Genomic DNA, 17859 nt, shown 5'->3' on the forward strand with positions numbered 1-17859 from the left:
CCCCAGGGACATTTGGGGAGGCGGGTGTTCTGAGAGAGGTGGGGGAGATGCGAATTAGGCCTCTTTTCCCAGCCCCCTCCCCCAACAGCCTGAATGCGGTTTTGGAGCCAGGTGCCCTGGGCGGCCTGGCAGGTGTGTGGCTCACGTGAAACTCGCGTGTGCAGGCTGGGAAGGTGTGGGCCTGGAGGCACGTGCGTGGGCACCAAGGACTCCAGCAGGCTCACGGACCCACTGGAGCCCCAGGACCCTCATGGGGGCGCTGGGCAGTACGTGTGCTCAGAATCCCCATCCAGCAAGAGCAGGGGAGTACATGGGTGTGTTCGAGACTCCCACCTGGTGCCGGAAGCTTCGTTTATGCGGCCGGGCAGTCTCGTTGGGGTGTCAGGCCTGGGAGTACATATAACCTTTCAGTGTGTCGGATCCCGGTTGGACTCGGGGCAATGACGAGCTCCGGACCCTACCCGGGTCAGAGCAATAGTGAGGGAGCGCGCTTATGTGCGTGTGCTTGCCTGAGCGCCCTGCTGGGGTGTCTGACATGGGAGTGTGAGAGTCAGGGTTCCCCCACGGAGCCTCAGGGAAGGGGTATGTGTTGGTGCTTGCAGCCTGCGCCCTAGGAGTGGCCACGTGCACGGGGCCGCCGTCTGGACTCCCCAGAGCCAGAATCTGGCCCCTGAGTGGACAATGGGGCAGGGCCTGCTGCCCTGCGGGGCCAAGGCGGGATATCGTTGGAGCCCTGTTGGTTTTGGCCCAGGCAACTCTAATGGGGGAAGCCCCGAGAATCATGGAGAATTGGCCAGGGGTAGAACAAAGAAGGGGAAAGCAAGGGGAGGCTAGCTGGAGAGGAGGAAGCGCCTGGGAGCACAGAGGGCCCCAGGGAATAGGAGTGCAAGATGCCTCCCTCCCCCATCCCACACTGGATCCTGGCCTGGGCCAAGGTGCTTTTGGAAGACCCGGAGTCCACAGTGGCCACTCTACCAGTGTGGACAGGGACAGGAGGTTTGAAGTCCTAGGTCTTCTCTTTTCTGTCTTCCAAGACCCCTGGCCTCATCCAACCACACTGAATCACCTGCAGGACCACAGGCTGCTGCCCGTCCCCAGCTCTCCCCACCAGACATCCGCACAGCAGACATTCAAACCTGGTGCCCACCGCACATGTATCACCCCTCGGATAGCGCTGCACTGCCCAGTGGGTTTGTAGTGCCCACGAGCGCCCACTTAGAGCCAGGTAGCTTTGCAGGGCATGGCTTGAATTTCCCCCAGCCAAACGCAGAGGGTTTGAGCACCCTTAATAGCAGGGCCAGCAGGCCCCTTCCTGTTTCTTGGCCTGGGCTTCAGTTTTCCCCACCTAGGGAATGGGAAGGGAATTCCCAGGGAAAGGGTGGGAAGGAGGAGCCTCAGGTGGGCTGGAGGGGGTTGAAAAGGTGGAGTGACCTGTTTTAAGTCTTGCTTGCCCCTGGGGACCTGGCTGAGTAATTCCCACTACTCCACTTCTAGCCCCATGACCTTGGCACTTGACCTTGTGGCCTTTGTTTCCTCATCTGTAAAACAGGTTACTCATCCCCGCCTCTCATCGGGAGGGTCACAGGAGGTCACACGCATGCCCGCCCTCCCACTCCCCACCCACCCGCTGCCCGGGCATAATTGCTCTGGAGTCGGTAGCTGTTATTTTTATTGTGAGGAATCTATGGCTGTGACAAGCTGTGACGCTTGGTGTGATCGCGTGAGGCTGGCTGTGTGTGCGACTGTGCCGCTGTGTGTGTGTGCGTGTGTGTGACAGGTTGTGTGTGAGACTGTGCGTGGACGACAGATTGTGCCGGTGTGCGGCGGTGCTTGTGACAGGCTGTCACTGCGCGACAGACTGCGGGTGGCGGGGTGTTGCGGGCGTTGACTGTGAGTGGAGATGAGGCAGTGTGTGGGACTGGGTTGGGGGGACCCCGCAAACCTACCTCGGTGGGGATCTGGCTGAACAGGATGGGGAGGCTCTTCTCTAGTGTCCCCTTGGGCCTTGGTTTTTCCTTTGAGTTCATTGAGGCCCCAGTTGTTTGCAAACCTCAGAGGTGACAGGTTAGAGGACCATGTGACAGAGCCTGCTCTGCACCCATTGTGTCAGCTCAAGTGCCCAGCTCCCAGCTTCTTGCTAGGGTTTGGGGGACCCTAGGCAGGTTTTCAGGGAGCTCGGGGTATAAGGGACCGTAGGCCTGGCTGGCTTCAGGGAGGAATGCACACCTGCCCTGTTTCCCACATTTTCCCTGAGCTCCAGGCCAGGGCAAGGCTGGTGGAGATGGGAGAAGGAAGAAGAGGGGTTTGGGGAAAGATCAAGAAAAGCTGGGAGGCCGGGTGTGGCTTGTAATCCTAGCACTTTGGGAGGCCAAGGTGGGAGGATCACTTGAGGCCAGGAGTTCCAGACCAGCCTGAGCAAGAGCGAGACCCCGTCTCTACTAAGAATAGAAAAATTAGCCAGGCGTCATGGCATGTGTCTGTAGTCCCAGCTACTCAGGAGGCTGAGGCAGGAGGATCGCTTGAGCCCAAGAGTCTGAGGTTGCTGTGAGCTGTGATGATGCCACTGCACTCTACCCGCGGCGACAGAGTGAGACTCTGTCCCAGAAAAAAAAAAAAAAAAAAAAACCTGGGAGAAAAAGGGAGGAAGAAACTAAGAGAACCAGAGAGAAGAAAAAGCAGAGGGAGAGAGGGATGAGGAAGAGAAGTCAGCGTGGGCTCTTCCCAGGACATGGAGAACCTGGAGCTGCCTGGGGTCAGGGCCTCCAGTCAGGGTTGACACGTACCGGGTTTACAGGGTAATTGCCCGCAGACACTTACGAGCATCGCTTGTACGCCAGGCCCTATTCTCAGAGCACACTTTTAGGGACGCAATGCTGCCAGAGGGACGAGAAAACCCAGGCTTAGCCAAAAAGCAGTCGGGCCACAGTTCCAACCCAGGCGTTCTCACCAGCATGGGAGGACCCATCCAAGCATCCCCTAGAGACTCGAGAATACAGGACCCCGACAATCAAAGTCGTATGCTTTCTCCAACGTGGCAACAGAATCCAGCTGAAAGAATCCTGCGGCTCGTGGGGGCGGGCAGCACCCTGTGACACCCCTCCTGCCTTCTTGGCGTGTCAGTATGCGTGTGTTATATGTGTTCTGTATGCCACGCTCCATGGCTGTCCCGCAGCCGTCTCTGGTGTGCAGGCCTTCGCATGACATGCGTGTCTTTCCGTGCATGCAGGCCTGTGTGTGTCTGCCCTGTGTGTCCATGTGTCCGTTCGGGGCCAGTCCCTGCCACAAAGAGGGGAAAGGCGTCGAAGCACCCCCACCCCACTCCCCCGAAAGTGTGTCTTTGATACTTGCAGCCTCGGCAGCGAAAAACAAGTTTCCACAGGGCCGCCTTGGGTTGAGGCCAGGCCGTCCTCAAATAACATTTGAAGTTACTTAGCAAACTTTGTTTAGTGCCGAGAGAGGCGCGGGCAGCGGGCTTGGTGGGGGAGGAGGGCAGTAAACCGGTTCCTCCGAAGTCCCTTGCCCCTCTGGGGGCACAAGTGCCCAAGGTGGGGCTTGGCTCCCCCACCTGAGGTCTGGAAAGGGGAAATAGGAATCTTGGAGCCCTGCGGGGGGACTTAGGGGAGGAAGGTTCCGGGCACCCCATGGATAAAGCCTTGCTTTTGCCAATCTAGGGCCTGGGCTTGGGCACAGATGCCCACCCTGGTTTCCCGGTGGCCTAGAGGCCAACCCCAGGCCTGGGGGATCGTCAGAAACGGGAGGGTCCCCACTTTTGCTGCAATCCAGCTCTAACAACCTTGAGGCAGAACGAAAAGAGGCAGGTTGAGCTAGCTGGCTTAGAGCTTGTGCCCCCCCCCCCGGCCCCAGACACACACATAAGCACCCAGAAGGGCCCTGGTACCCATGTACCCCGCACCCACCCTCCCCAAACTCCCATTTCCAGGTCCCAGCCCCAGGAAGGCCCAAGAGCCAGCAATGGTGGCGGGTTTGGAAGTGAGGTTGGCGCCTATGGGAGGGGGAGGGGGAGGAGATGCCAAAAATGGTGCGCCATTACAGGCACGCAGGCGAGAGGGAGGAGGGGAGGGAACAGTGGAGAAGATGGAAGCCAGGCGGGCGGGCATCCTCGCCGAGCTCCAGGCTGGGAAGGGGCAGCAGTGGGAAACGCACGCAGGCCGGACCCTTCCAGGGCACGGGCATGGGGGATGAGCCCCAGGTGGCATGGGACAGGCAGAGGGCCCTGAGGCGCCCAGCACTCCTCCACCCCCACCCCCAGCTTCGAAATGGAGATTGGCAGCAGCAGCCGCTCGGCTCTGCCCGGGCACGGGGTGGGGGTGGCGGGCAGGCAGGGCGCCAAACCAAATGCCACCAGGCTGGGCACAGTGGTTGCCAGCCTGAGGTGCCGACCCCACCAGCTCCCCGACCCAGAGCCCCGAAGCCTGGAGCTTTGGAGGCAGAGAGAGTCTGGAGCCCAGTAGGAGTTGGGGGACCCAGCGGGCAAAGCCAGGTCTCCCCCAAGCTGTGGGCAGGTCCCCAAGACCCTGCAAAGATGGCGCAGCCTGGTACTGCCAGGGTGACAGGCTGGGGTAAAAATAAACTGGGCCCGCCCCGGGAAAGCTAAATCGAGGGGCCCAGGTGGAAGTGCCACTCTGGGCCACCAGCTGCCCCCGCCCCATCCCCCAGCTCAGAGTGGCAGGGTTGAGAATACCCAGTGCCCATCAAGACCTGGTTTCTCTATGGGAAAGGCCTCGGCCATCTTGTCCCCAGGTCTTGGGCGGGCACCACATGGCGTATCCACAAGTGGATAATGGGCAAGCTCAGACTGAAGCAACGGCGGGCCCCGTGTTCCGGGCAAATGGTGGGCAAGACCATGCTAAACCACCTGCCCTTGACCTCCGGATGGTGCCTGTGAGAGGGCACGGGGCCCACAGGCTGCGCTGGAGCTGTAGCAGGGCACCACTAGCCCCAGCACCTCACTGTGATGCCCCCTGACCACCTCCGATAAAAGCACAGCTGCCCGGCACCTCCAAGGTCCCCGCCCGCTCCCTTTCCCCCACAGCACCTAGCGCTGTCCCGGGGACGGGACCCTCCCTTGTTTATCAGGTTCAGTGTCTGCCCTCCCACCAGGGCTGGCACCTTTGCCGGTTTTGCTCCCTGCCGAGCCCCCAGGGCCTAAAACAGGGCCTGGCACCCAGGAGGTGCTTGGTAAATATTTGCCGAAAGAATGCACAGGCCCCTGGCTGCACCCCCAGCATGTGGGCTCCGGCTGGGTGCCCAGCAAGGTGTGGGAGAGGGCACCCAGCCCTGCTGGGGTGAGGGCACAAAGCCTGGCCACTGGGAGTGCAGAGGGGGTGAGACCACCATCCACCCTTATTCTGAGCCCTGGACAGAAGAAGATCCAAAGGTCAGAGTGGTAAGGAGGATTCGAGGGCTGACAGCTGGGTCACACTTCAAGTGGGGGCATTAGAGTATGCAGGCCAGCTCCAAAATTTGGTAAAGGCCACAGAACAAGCTGCAATTCTGTTCCATCAGCAGGATTTAGGGTGGTGTCGATCAGAGAAGGGGCTCAGGCTCCACCTAGCCCTTGACCCTCTAGCACTGGGTCTAGGTTGTTCGTCTATAAAACCAAGCACTTACTTGACATCAAGCACAGTTTTCAAAACACTTTCTGTGAACCAGCTCCTCAGATCCTTATCAAAATCCTGCTTGCTAGATGCAGAAATTGAGACCCAGAGAGGTTAAGTGACTTGCCCAAAATCACACAGCTAGTGAGTGGTGGAGCCGGGACTTGAACCCAGGAAGCTGGCCCCAGAGGCCCTACTCTCCTAATGACAGCATCTGCCTCACGAAGAAGGAGTCAAGGAGACAAGCTGGGGAGGTGCTTTGCAGAGGGCATGACACAGCAAACACGCAGTACCAGTTAGCCACGAAGAATTTTAGGACAAACATTCATTTCGCCATTATCCCGTCTCCTTCTACTGTTCTGCCAACCACTTTTCTTCTTCCTTTCTCCTTTTTCTCCAGAGTCAGAAATGGGGAGTTGCAGCCCGGTGTAGTGGCTCACACCTGTAATCCTAGCACCCTAGGAGGCTGAGGCAGGAGGGTGGCTTGAGCTCAGGAGTTTGAGACCAGTCTGAGCAAGAGCGAGACCCTGTCTCTACTAAAAATAGAAAAAAACAACTGAGCATGGCGGTGCACACCTGTAGTCCCAGCTACTCTGGACACTGAGGCAGGAGGATCGCTTGAGCCCAGGAGTTGGAGGCTGCAGTGAGCTATGATGACACCATTGCACTCTAGCCAGGGCAACAGAGCAAGACCCTATCTCAAAAACAAAAAAAGAAGAAAGAAGAAATGGGGAGCTAACGGCCAAAGGGTCAGTGAGGCAGCCCACAGAGGACACGAGTCTCAGAGTTTAACGTCATCACCGCCCTTCTCTCCGTGGCTGCCAGGGGCAGGCCAGTGAGAGTGGGGCCCTCGGCCACTGGGTGCAGAAGGCCAGGGGTGTCCTGGGCAGGGGTGGGCATGTGGCATCCCAGGCTCGCCTCCACCCTAGGCTTCTACAAACCAGGGCAGGGATTTGGGGCTCCCAATTCTATCCGGAGAGGTTAGGGTGGCTGCCGCTGCTGCTCAGAGACAGCCGGCGGGCTGGCAGGCAGAGAGGAGGTGCCATCGGGCAGGTCTCATCCATCTCTCGGGTGCCATTTCCAACCAGGGCCAGGTGTGGCCCAGGTGCGAATGCATGTGTGGGTGTGACTCTCGTCCCCACGTGGTGGGGAAACACGGGACTGTGTGCATGCCACGCCACTTATCCCTGGGTTTGTTGGGGGAGAGTTGCCTGTGAGACAATGCCTGGGTCCTGGGGAGCAGAACCGTATGTGACGTGTCAGCTGGCCTCTTGTCCGAGAGTGATACGTGCGTGTGTGTATGACAGGTGTCAAGGGTTAGCTGTGCTCCTGTGTTACTGTGTGTCTGAGTGTGCAGGACAGGCTTTCCACGAGAGTATTTTGTATGTTTTTGAGACAGGCTCTCACTCTGTCACCCAGGCTGGAGTGCAGTGGTGTCATCATAGCTCACTGCAACCTGGAATTCATGGGCTCAGGCGATCCTCCTGCCTCAGCCTCCTGAGTAGCTGGGACTACAGATGCACCACCACACTCGGCTAATTTTTTAAATTTTTTTGTAGAGATGGGGTCTTGCTATGTTGCCCAGGCTGGTCTCCAACTCCTGGCCTCAAGACAATTCTCCTGTCTCGGCCTCCTAAAGCATTGGGATTACAGGCATGAGCCACTGTGTCCAGCCCCAAGCTGGGCACTACTGACATTTGGGGCTGGATTGTTTTCTGTGGCAGGCGGGGGGGTTCCTGTGCATTGTAGGACACTGAGCAGCATCCCTGGCCACCCCCCCACCTCCGATGTGACAGCAAAAATGTTTCCAGACCTTCCCCAACAGGCAAAATCACCACTGGTGGCACAGGGCTAGGGTGCGTATGTGTCTGGGTGTGTTATCACGCATGTGCTCGCGTGTGTTCCGTGTGTCTGGTGGTGTGTGCAGGCGTATTGGTGCTCCATGAGCCTTTGGGTGTCTGACACTGTCACCCCGTGCGCACCCTGTGTGTTTCCCGCTGTCTGTGGGTTCCACATACTCCCCTGAGTTTGACGGTGGCGGCGGTGCCTGTGTGCTGTGTGTTTCACGGCATGTGACCGTGTGACTGTGTGTCTCCCGTGTCTCTGCTCTGCGTGTGTAATGCTGCGTGGTCGCTGTGCTTGGGTGTGGCCAAGCGCCTCTAGGTGTCTGTGTGTGAGGGCAGCCTTCTTTGTGTGGGGACGCCTGTGTCTGTGTGACTGAGGGAGGTGCAGTGTGCCCGTGTGTGGCAGCGTGATTCTTTGTACCCGAATGTGCCAGTGAGAGTGTGTGACTGTGTGTGAGATGGACCTGGAATAAACCCCCCACCCCCCAGATGATTCAGCCGAGGCTGATACTGGGACGGAACCACCTGGATGTTTTGGCCCCGGCCCCAGCCCCCAGCTCCTGCTTGCTGTGGACAAAGGTTGGGGGGTGTATGGGTGCACCTCTGTGCCGCCCCTGCCTCCAGCCTGGCTCCTGCAGATTCAGGTGGGGACAGACAGACTCCCGCTCTCGTCCGATCTGTGCCAGGAAGGTTGGCACCAGGCTTCGGCTGAGGGGGCAGGGTCCTCGGTGGTGGCGGTGGGCACTGCCCCCTGCCTGTGCTGGCCACCACCCCGGCTCCCCTCAGGGTGGGGCCCAGTGGGGGGAGAGCTCCCCAGCGCAACTCTGGCTTCTGATTGGCTGCAGAGCGCCGCAGTGCCCGCTACCCGCCTCCCCTCCCCGGCTGGCGCAGCCACATCGGTAGTGGTGGCAAACGCAACTCAGAGTTCTGGGCACAGCTGCGCCTCACAGAGGCCTGCCAGCCCCACCAGAAGCCAGACACCCCAGCTCTGTGCCCCCGACCCCTCCCTGCCCACACGCCCGCCCAGCTGGGCAGCATGGTCACCCTGCCCACCACCCCCCTCCGGCCGCCAGGCCCTGTCCACACTGCCCCCTCGCCCACCAGGCCTGTGCCCCCCTGGCCAAGCCTGCTCGGGGGCCCAGGCCCCTGCACGAGGCCACTCCCGCCCTCAGAGGGGCTCCTCGGGAGGGGGAGGCGGTGAGGAAGGGGGTAGGGGGTGGGGAGCTAGCCCTTCTTCCTTTAGTGAACGCGCCCAGAGCTGGAGCCAAAAATCGAGGAGGAGAGATATTCAGACAGAGCCAAGACGCGTTTGGCAGGAGGAGAGAGGGAGAGAGGGAGCGGGAGGAGGGAGGAGGGGAGGAGAGAGGGAGGAAAGAGAGAGAGAAAGGGGGAGAGAAAGGGGGGCCTCAGTTTCCAAACTGGCGCCCTCAGAGGCTTGGAGGGACAGCGGGTGGCTCAGGGGTGTGGGACCCAGGACAGGCGGGACTGTGGGGGCGGTGGGGACGGCAGGGATGGTGGGCTCAGGCCTACAGAGACAGCCGGACACCCAGCTGGCCAGGCTAGAACGGACACAGGCAGAAGCCAAGATCAATGTGCGCCGGGCAGACAGAGGGAGGCCTGTGGGCGGCCCAAACACACACACCCGCACCTTGCCGCGCACAACGGGCTTCTGTCCGGGCCGGGCTGGGGGCACGGGTGGGGCCCCGGCAAGGCCACAGTGCAGCCTGCGCCCAGCCGCTCGCCCGGCCGCCATAGCGGGCATCACGCATGCTGCCAGGGAGAGGGGCCCGTGAGGTGAGACACACAATGACAGTGACAGGGACAGGCCTAGCACACAATGATATGGGGGCAGGCTACACCTGGAGACGTGCATTGACACACACACGGACACAGGGTGACATGGAAAGGTGAACACATGTGTGAGGCACACCAATACACTCCTTGCCGTGACATGTGGACGCCCAGAAAAACACACTGCCACAGATGTGACGCATGTCACTGGGACACTGTCACCCCAGAGACAAAGCGCAGAGACAAAGATGGCGACAGGTACACCGACACGCATTGCCGCACACAGTGACATGCCGCATTGGCGCCATGACACAAAGACCGCATCAGGCACACTGAGACTCGTGGTGACACACTCCCCAGCACCCCCACCACCGAACACACAAGAGACGGCGCGTGCAATGATCTTTGGAGTCACATGCAGGTAGTGCCCGGTGACAGACACTCGGAGACATGTGGAAAGGGCCACACGGCCACCCGGATACCTGCGGGAATACGGTGGCTCTGAGGCCAGACGAGACAACTAACACGCAGGCAGATCTGGGAGAACCCAGATAGCCGCTCACAGCGGTCCCCCTGCGTCCCGTCCCCACATCCAGGGCTTTAGTGGCAGGAAAGCGAATATACCCCCTCCTTCCCCTACCCCAGCTGAGGGGGACGGACAGAAGCCTGGTCCTCTGCACCGTGTTGGAGGAAGGGGCAGGTGCCCCCCCCTCGCCTTCCTTGGTCCGGCTGGTGGAATAAGCTAGACCCCAAATTCAAGCATCACGAGCAGGGGACAGGATCCCCACGGGTTGGATGCATAGGCTGGCGGTCAGACACTGACCACCAGGAGATTTCACCGGCAGCCACGGCACCACAGCTGCACGCCCGGCCCCTGCACCCACCCCACACTGCCCCTTGATCCATCTGGCCCACACGTGCATCCTGTCCCCATGGTGTATCCAGGTGACAATGCCCAGGTGCAGATGCAGAAGCAGCTCCAGAGCTTTGGGAACATCCCTGAAGCCACCATCGGCACATAGCTGGTCTCCAGGCTCTGCCCCACTCATATTTGGATACGTGTGTGCACACGTACTCCTGTACCAACACTCAGAGCCCCCAAGAAGGACCCCTGATCCCCACGGGACAGTGAAGACCTTGTCTCTCCCCTCCTGTCCCCTGCCCCACCCCACCATCACCTTTCTCTACCCTCTGCTTGGCCCACAGGACCCCACGTAAGAGAAAGAAGCCCAGCCATCAGTTAGCCCACATCGTTCCAGACTCTTCTCTTGCCTCCTCCTTTAGGCGCTCCGTTTGGATTTCTAGGGTTAGGAGGTGCTCGAACCTGTCTTCTACCCCTCAGAAGCATCCTTCTAAAAAAAAAAAAAAACAAAACAAAAAAGAAGAAGAAGCATCCTTCTTCCAGTTGGGAGGGGCTGAGAGGATGACAATACAAACAAAATGACAATAACTACCATTTCTCGAGCACACACTATGCCCTGTGCCAGGCACTATTCGGAGCCTAATCATGGCCCAAGAGATAGACACCGTTGGTGCCCATTTTACGGACCAGGAAAACCCTGTGCTGCAAGTCATGGGGTTAGAAGATGCGCGGCTGCAGCTCAAACCCGGTGCTGCCTTGCGGCAGAGCCTAGTCCTTGACCTCAGCTCGCACAGCCTGTGTCTGGGAGCCCTCGAGGCTACACAAGACGTCCCAGCCCCCAGCAGAGCCCTGGGCTCCCAACTCTGCCTGGCCCCGCATCCAGACGTCTCCTGGAGTCCCAACCCAGCCCCAACTGTGGCCTACCCCATCCCGGCTCACGCCCACGCAACCCCCAGCGCAGCGGTGTGCACCGGGTGGGCAGGGCCAGAGCTGGAGAGAAAATGCGCCATTAAAAGGGGGCACCAACCAGGCTGGCGCAGGGACAGAGGGGTGACCACAGTGACCCAGAGAGAAAGCGGGCAACCGAGAGGCCCTGGCCATGCTCCTCCCCTGGAAGGAGTTTGGGCAGGGGACCGTGCACAAACAAGAGTACACAAACATCCCGCTGTTTGTGCGGCAGGGTCGGCGTGGGTAGGTGTGTGTCTGAGGGTGAGTGTATCTGCATACGTGCCCATGTATGTCTTTGCATGTGGCAGCACAGGTCCGCATGTTTGTGTGTCGATGAGGGGGGAACATGCATTGGTGTGCCGTGTGTGTGTGTGTGTGTGTGCTGAGAAGGTATCTGCACACACACCTGGACAAACCAACAGCACTGCATCTCTTCTGTGTCCACCCCTCTGCCCGTCCTTGAGCGTGTGTTTTGGGGTGAACCCACGTTTGAGTCTGCCTGTGTCCGAGTGTGCGTTGAGGGCTCTGCTGTCTGGGAGTTGTCGCTGTCTCCATAAGCCTACATCAATGTTTGTGTCCTGTTGTGTGTGTCTATGTGTGTGTCGGGGGTGGTTGTGAACATGGGTCCACCGTTTCCTGTGCTCAAATATGTGTCCGTAGCCGTGTGTCTGGGAGGTATTGCGGTGTCTCTGAGTCTACATCGGTACGCACGTCCCATCGCAAGGCGTGCGTATATGTTAAGGGTGTGTGTGTTGTCTCGGGTGAACAAAATTCCATGGTTTCCTGTGTCCGCAGGTCCATAGGCTCGTCGATGGTCCTGTGTCTGGACATCTGTATGAGCAACACCTTTTTGTCCCCATCTTGGTACTGGCGGTGGTGTGTGCATGTGTCCACATCCTAGCGTGTGTCTGTTTGTTGGGGGGTCCCCTCCATCCACCTTTCTTTCTCTCTGCCTAGGACCCAGGCCTGTGGCTGCAATGGGCTCGAGTAGCTCCAGCAACCACCCCGCCCGGACGCCCTGGATTTCGATGCTTTTTCTAGAAGGAGATTTTCCCCCCACCCTTCCCCCTCGCCCACAGTGCCTTTCCCCGCCAGGGCCCCGCTGCTCCAAGCTCGTTCCTGCTCAATCATTTATTGACTTTAAAATCGAAGCCAATTCTGGTTTGAAAAAAAAGAAAAGGGAGAGAGAGGGAGAGAGCGCCAGGCCAGAGAGAGAGAGAGTCCGAGACGCCAGGGGAGGGGGGAGCAGCGACGGGGCAGAACCAGAGAGAGATAGAAGCCCAGAGATGGAGAAAGAGAGACCGAAAAGGGTCAACAACGAGCCAGAGATGGAGAGAAACAGAGAAAAAGACAGTGAACGAAAGAGGTTGTCAGAAAAACAGAGACCAGCCGGGCAAGCTATGGAAGCAGAAAGATTTGTAAAAACAGAGATATGGCTGTCGGGAAGGGGCAAGCCAGACCCTGCTGACCGGCTGACAGCAGCCGCCTGCCCAGAGCCGAGGGGTTTCCCTGCCCACCGCGCAGGGCTGGCAGCCTGGCGAGACTGTGCCCACTCCTCTCCGCAGCCACCCTGGCACACTCGAGCTGTCGTAGCCTGGATCTGCGGCGCACACAGATCCGAGCCCTTACTCCCTTTTGGGGTGTCACATAGCCAAGCCCCGCAGCCATCACCCTGGTCTAGGGACCACCTTGGCCTCTTCCTAGCCTTGTCACCAGTGTATTGGCTGGCTGTATTCTCTCCCAGGGTGCTGCGAAATCCAAGGGGCGGTTGTCTCGCCCAAGCCACGGGAGAGCAGGCCCAGATGTCTGGCGTGGTTGCCTGGGGAGCCAGGCTGGCAGCCTGGTGGGCAAGGCGCTGCTCGAGCACGGGGTCTAGGCCCCAAACGCTGGCCGTGCAGGCCAGCCCGGGCTAGCCCCAAAGGCAGCTGCAGCTCAAACCCAGTTGAGTGGACAGGGTCATCATGGGGGGGCCCAACACAGTCATGGAGCTGGAGGCACAGCTATGGGGTTCTCCCACACTATGCCATGCGGTCATAGTGCCTGCTCACACCTGCATGCACACTGCGACACGGCACGCATCTGCGCCCTCACCAACACACACTCAGGGCCGCTTTCTACAGGAAAACCCACTCCCTGGGCCACACACACAGCCATGCCGCGCGGGCCTGCCCACGGCTGACCCGCAGGGGCCACATGCAGACTCCAGACTGACTCACACGCACATACATTCACACCTGTGCGTACGAGAGTGTGGTGTGGCCACAGCTGACACACACTGGACAAACCCTCCGGCGCCTTGACACCCATGCGTGCTTCAGGCCCACCGCAGCCTGAGCAGCAGCCGTTTCCATGTGGACTTCCACTCTGAGCTGCGGGCACAGTTGGCACATGGCTGGCAGGGCTCGGGTTGGGCAGAGGGGACAGTTAGGTCCTGCCCTGGAGAACCTCCACATGCAGGCCTGGCTGGCATGAGGGTTAAGCAAACCCCAGGTGTCCCCTCTATGGAAACTGTGTTACCAGCTGTGGCGTGGCCCTGCGGGCAGCACTGCCAGGGCCACTATGGGATTCTGGGCAGCTACTGTGCCCTCTAAGATCCTCAGACCGTGGCCCACAGAGAGTGGGGTGGCAGGACAGGCATCCTCCCGGCTTTTGCCGCCGCTGCGCGCAGCGCAGGGAACTTCGCTGGAGGCGGGACGCGCTCTAGCAGCGCGCCAAGGTCGGCGCTGTTGTGCCCGCGGCTGACCCGACGGCGTGGCCGAAGCAAGATCGGCAGTGTCCACAGCTGCCTCCTGCCCCTCCCGCCTCTGGGCGGCGGGACGGGATTCCCCAGGCCTGCTGGGTCCACTCTGCAGCAGCCCGGGTCGCTGGGGCCAGAAAGTTTGCGCCGAGAAAAGTTTGTTGGGGGGCTACCCACAGCTAGGACGTCCAGGGTCGGAGAGGCGCGGCCAGGCTGGCAGCGCGCCCGCCCCTCTCTCCCCTCCCCTGCCCCTCCGAAATTTGGGAGCCCCGCCATTTTCTTAGCCCCGCTCCCATGCGAGGCCTGAACAAAGACTTTGGGGAGACGCCCGGGCCGCTCGGCCCGCCCCAGGTACCCCAGTCGCACGCAAGGATCGCCGCCAGGCACGCTGGCCACTGCCACCCTTAGGAACTGCTGCGCCCGCCACAGGGAGCGCCGCGGGACCCAGTGTCCCCTCTGTGCCCTCGGGACCACCCTCCTGCCACTCTGTCACCCTCGCAAACACTGCCAGCGGCCACACTGCTCGGGTGCATGCTACAGTCGCCCACTGGTCGACCGGAGTCCCCGCTGCCCACCGCACCCCAGTCAAGCGCTCACACACACACACACACACACAGTCGCACTGGCAATCGCACTCCCGCCTGCGCTCCAGGGGCAGCGCCACGACGCAGCTGGCCACCCCCGGATCCCCCACCAGGAGTCCGCCCGGTGACCAGGGTCGCACGCGCATGGTGACGCCCGCACGCGTGCCCGGACTCCCTGCCGCACAGCTTGCACCCCTCGGTGGCCCACGGGCTCACTCCCCCGGGCGCAGCGCGCCCCCTCCGCCCGCCCGCGCCACCGGCCGGCCTCCCGCGCCCGCTCCCCTCCCCCGATCGCGCGGGGGCGGCGGCCGGTACCTGGGTGAGGCAGTACGGGGAGTACATAGCTGGGCGCCCGGGCGGGAGCGCGGCGGCCGGCCGCGGCGAGGGGAGGCCCGGCAGGCGGCGGCCGCGCTGGGGCTCCGGCTCCGGCTCGGCTGCTCCGGCCTCCGCCGCGCTGCGCCCGCCCGGCCCGCGGCCCCGCGCTCGGCCCGGCGCCGCTCCGCGCTCGCCGCTCGCAGGCTAGGCCCCGCGGGCTCCGGGGCCGCTGCAGCCGCCGCCGCCGCCGCGCTCGCCGCTGCCTCTCGCGTCCGCCGCCGCCGCCGCCGCCGCCGCCGCTGCCGCCGCGCGTCTACTCCATGCCGCCGCCGCTCGGCCGGTCACCCTCGCCCGCCGCCGCCGCCGCAGCCGCCGCGCTGTGAAAGTGAAAGTTTAGACAAAGTTTGGAAGCGGCGCACTCCGGGGAGAGGGAGCGGGCGGGCGGCGCGGGCGGGAGGAGGGGCGCGGGGAGGGGCGGGCAGGGCGGGGGAGCAGCGGCCGGCGCACACACGCACACACATGCACACACACACGAACGCATGCACACGCGCGCGCGGGGGCGCACACCGACGCGGCCGCCCCGACACGTGCTGGCCCGCGTTCCAACGCAGACACACGCTGACACGCGGCGGGGCTCAGACCCCGCCACACATGTCACGTACAGAACGCATGGCCACGCGTTCCACGCTCGACAACAAAGCACACTCAGACAACGCACACAAAGCACAAGACACACGTCCTGACACCCAACCCCTACACACACGTGCTGACATACACACCAAGTCTGGGAAGCCACCCATGACCCACACACCGACATGCACCATCACATGATGGTGCCCACGCACACGACAACGAGCTGCATATAGACACACAGAGACCCACTGACACACGACAACACAGACCTCACATACACACACTGATACACCAAGACACACCAGTGCATGATGACACATACAGATTCACACTGAAGCACATACACTGACTGACACGTGCTCCTACGGGACACTGACACACACGATCACACAACCACACCCTGACACATTCCAGACACACAACTCCTACACACAGACACACATATGGAGTCACACCAAAATATATTGGCAGTTGTGGCAATATATCCCGACACACACAATGACACTGATAAAAGGAAGATGCATTGTCACACACACACACCATCAAACACCTTGGATGTACTTGCCAAACAACATAGGGAGGACCGTGATACAAAGAGATGTGAAGTGTCACGGATACAAACCAACATGGGCTGTCACAGCGCAACACACAAGCACATCCATCACACACTGTGTTGCCCGGATGTACCCCCAGGCCTTGGGCACACTGACCAACTGTGCTGATACCCAGGTAGCTGACAGCCCCCTGGGAGAATCACCCCACCATGCACACAACTAACACACACACCCAGGCCCCTTGCGTGCCCCCCCAACACACACACTTGTAACATGGCCCTGGTCATGGGCATACACAAATACAGCAGGGGACACAGCTTTGCTCTCAGGGACGGAAATGGGCAGGGGGGTCCCAGGTACATGCATACCACTGTGGTGAGCTTCCCACCCCTCTTGCAGGCCCCTGACTCCTATTTCCAGAGCGGAAAGGAGTGGGGGGAGAAGTAGTGCTGGGGACCCCGGAGGGGTACAGGGGAGCCCTTGGGTGACCCCCTGGGTAGGCAAAAAGGCAGTGCCCTCAGCCCCAGGCAGCTCCTAAGACACAACTCCTGCCTGCTGCCAGGTGCAGCCAGCGCCTTCTTTGCCTTCCCAGCTACACATTATCTGTTGGACGGAGTGTCGGTGCCCAGGAGTGTGTGTGTGCGTGTGTGTGTGTGCGGTAACCACTGTGGCAATGCCCACTGGGCTCCTGCAAGCCGGCACAGAAGTGTGTGTGTGTGTGTCCCTAAGAGGGTGCACTCCCGCTCACAATACCTCACTGAGGCAGAGCAGCAGGCACTGTGCCCATGGGTGTCTGGGTGGGTCTGGACTTCCTCTGGGGACACCCAGTAGATGCAGATCAGCGTGCTTGCAGGAGTCCTTCTGTGCCTGTGTGTTGTGGTGGTGACTGGGGCTGGCTGTGTACCTGGGGGTGTCTGTGAGGCAGACAAGGTGTCTGCCAGGCCCTGTGCCAGGCACTGGGGACATGGCAGGGAAGAAGACAAAAGACCATGCCCTTGAGGGCTGACATTCCAGGGGTGTCAGGTGTAGAGAGGTCAGTTGATGGCAGTCTGGGCCCAATGGGAAGTGCTGGAGGTGGGGTACCAGGGTGGTGTGTGCGTCAGCCCCGAGGGGCTTGTTGTCATGAGGTGGCACTGTGTGTGCTGTGTCTGCTCGGTGGCAGGCAGACAGGTGTCTCCATGTGTCTCAGGGTGGGTGTGATCATGGGGTGAGTGTTCGAGGGTCCCAGTGGGTCTGTCTGTGATCAGGGTCTATGGGGCAGAAAGTGCCAATGGGTGTCGCCAGTTGTGTGCTTCTCTCGGTGGGTCTGGGGCAGTGACGAGGGCCTGTCTGTACCAGAGTGTGTGTACGCAGGTGTGTGCTGTGGTGTCGGGAGGGGGCTCTGCATCTGTGTTGGGGGTGCGTGCCTTTGTGTTTCAGGCCGTGTGTGTGTGACCAAATGTGTGTGTGTATATGGGTGTCAGGAAGGGGCCTCTGTGTGTGTGTGTGTGTGTGTGTGTGTGTGTGTGTGTGTGTGTGTGTCAGGCCTCGTCAGTCTGCCTGTGCCTGGGTGTGTGTGACACTCAGGGAGGGGGTCTCTGCGTGCCTGAGGCTGTGCCTTGGGACACGTGTGTCTGTCATTCCGCGCTTGGGGGCCTCTGTGCCTGGGATCCCACCGGTCCAACCGCGCCCCTCCCCTGCGCCCCTCTCCGCCCCCCCTCCCCCGTGCCTGCAGCCGCCGCCGCCACCGAGGCAAGGCCGCGGCAGAGGGAATCGATACGTCCTTAAAAATTCAAGGGCTTCTCGTAAACAGAAACTTTTAACACCGTTTAAAGTTTCAGGGCTGCTGCTGCGGCCGCCTCCACGCCACCGCTGCCCCAGAAGGGGGAGGGGGCTCCCGGGGAGGGGCACGGGAGGGCTTGGAAGGGGAGGGGCACAAGGGAGGGGGCGGGGTCACATGCGGGCTGGGGGCGGGGCTGCAGGAAGGGGCCAGA

The 17859-nt window shown here is 60.9% G+C and overlaps 1 protein-coding gene across 2 annotated transcripts in view; it reads left to right on the top strand.

Annotated features, from left to right (window-relative positions):
• The first annotated feature begins 310 nt into the window (after positions 1–310).
• Positions 311–17859, top strand: part of PRDX2 (peroxiredoxin 2) — a 146627-nt gene continuing 129078 nt past the window's right edge. Inside the window, exon 1 of one of the 2 annotated variants that reach the window (XM_012790481.3) lies at positions 311–317. In XM_012790481.3, the coding sequence (XP_012645935.2) occupies positions 311–317 (7 nt within the window). The remainder of the gene's footprint in view (positions 318–17859) is intronic. The other variant, XM_075998093.1, reaches the window with a different exon arrangement.

Source organism: Microcebus murinus, chromosome 27 (assembly GCF_040939455.1).
Source record: "Microcebus murinus isolate Inina chromosome 27, M.murinus_Inina_mat1.0, whole genome shotgun sequence".
Classification (NCBI taxonomy): Eukaryota; Metazoa; Chordata; class Mammalia; order Primates; family Cheirogaleidae; genus Microcebus; species Microcebus murinus.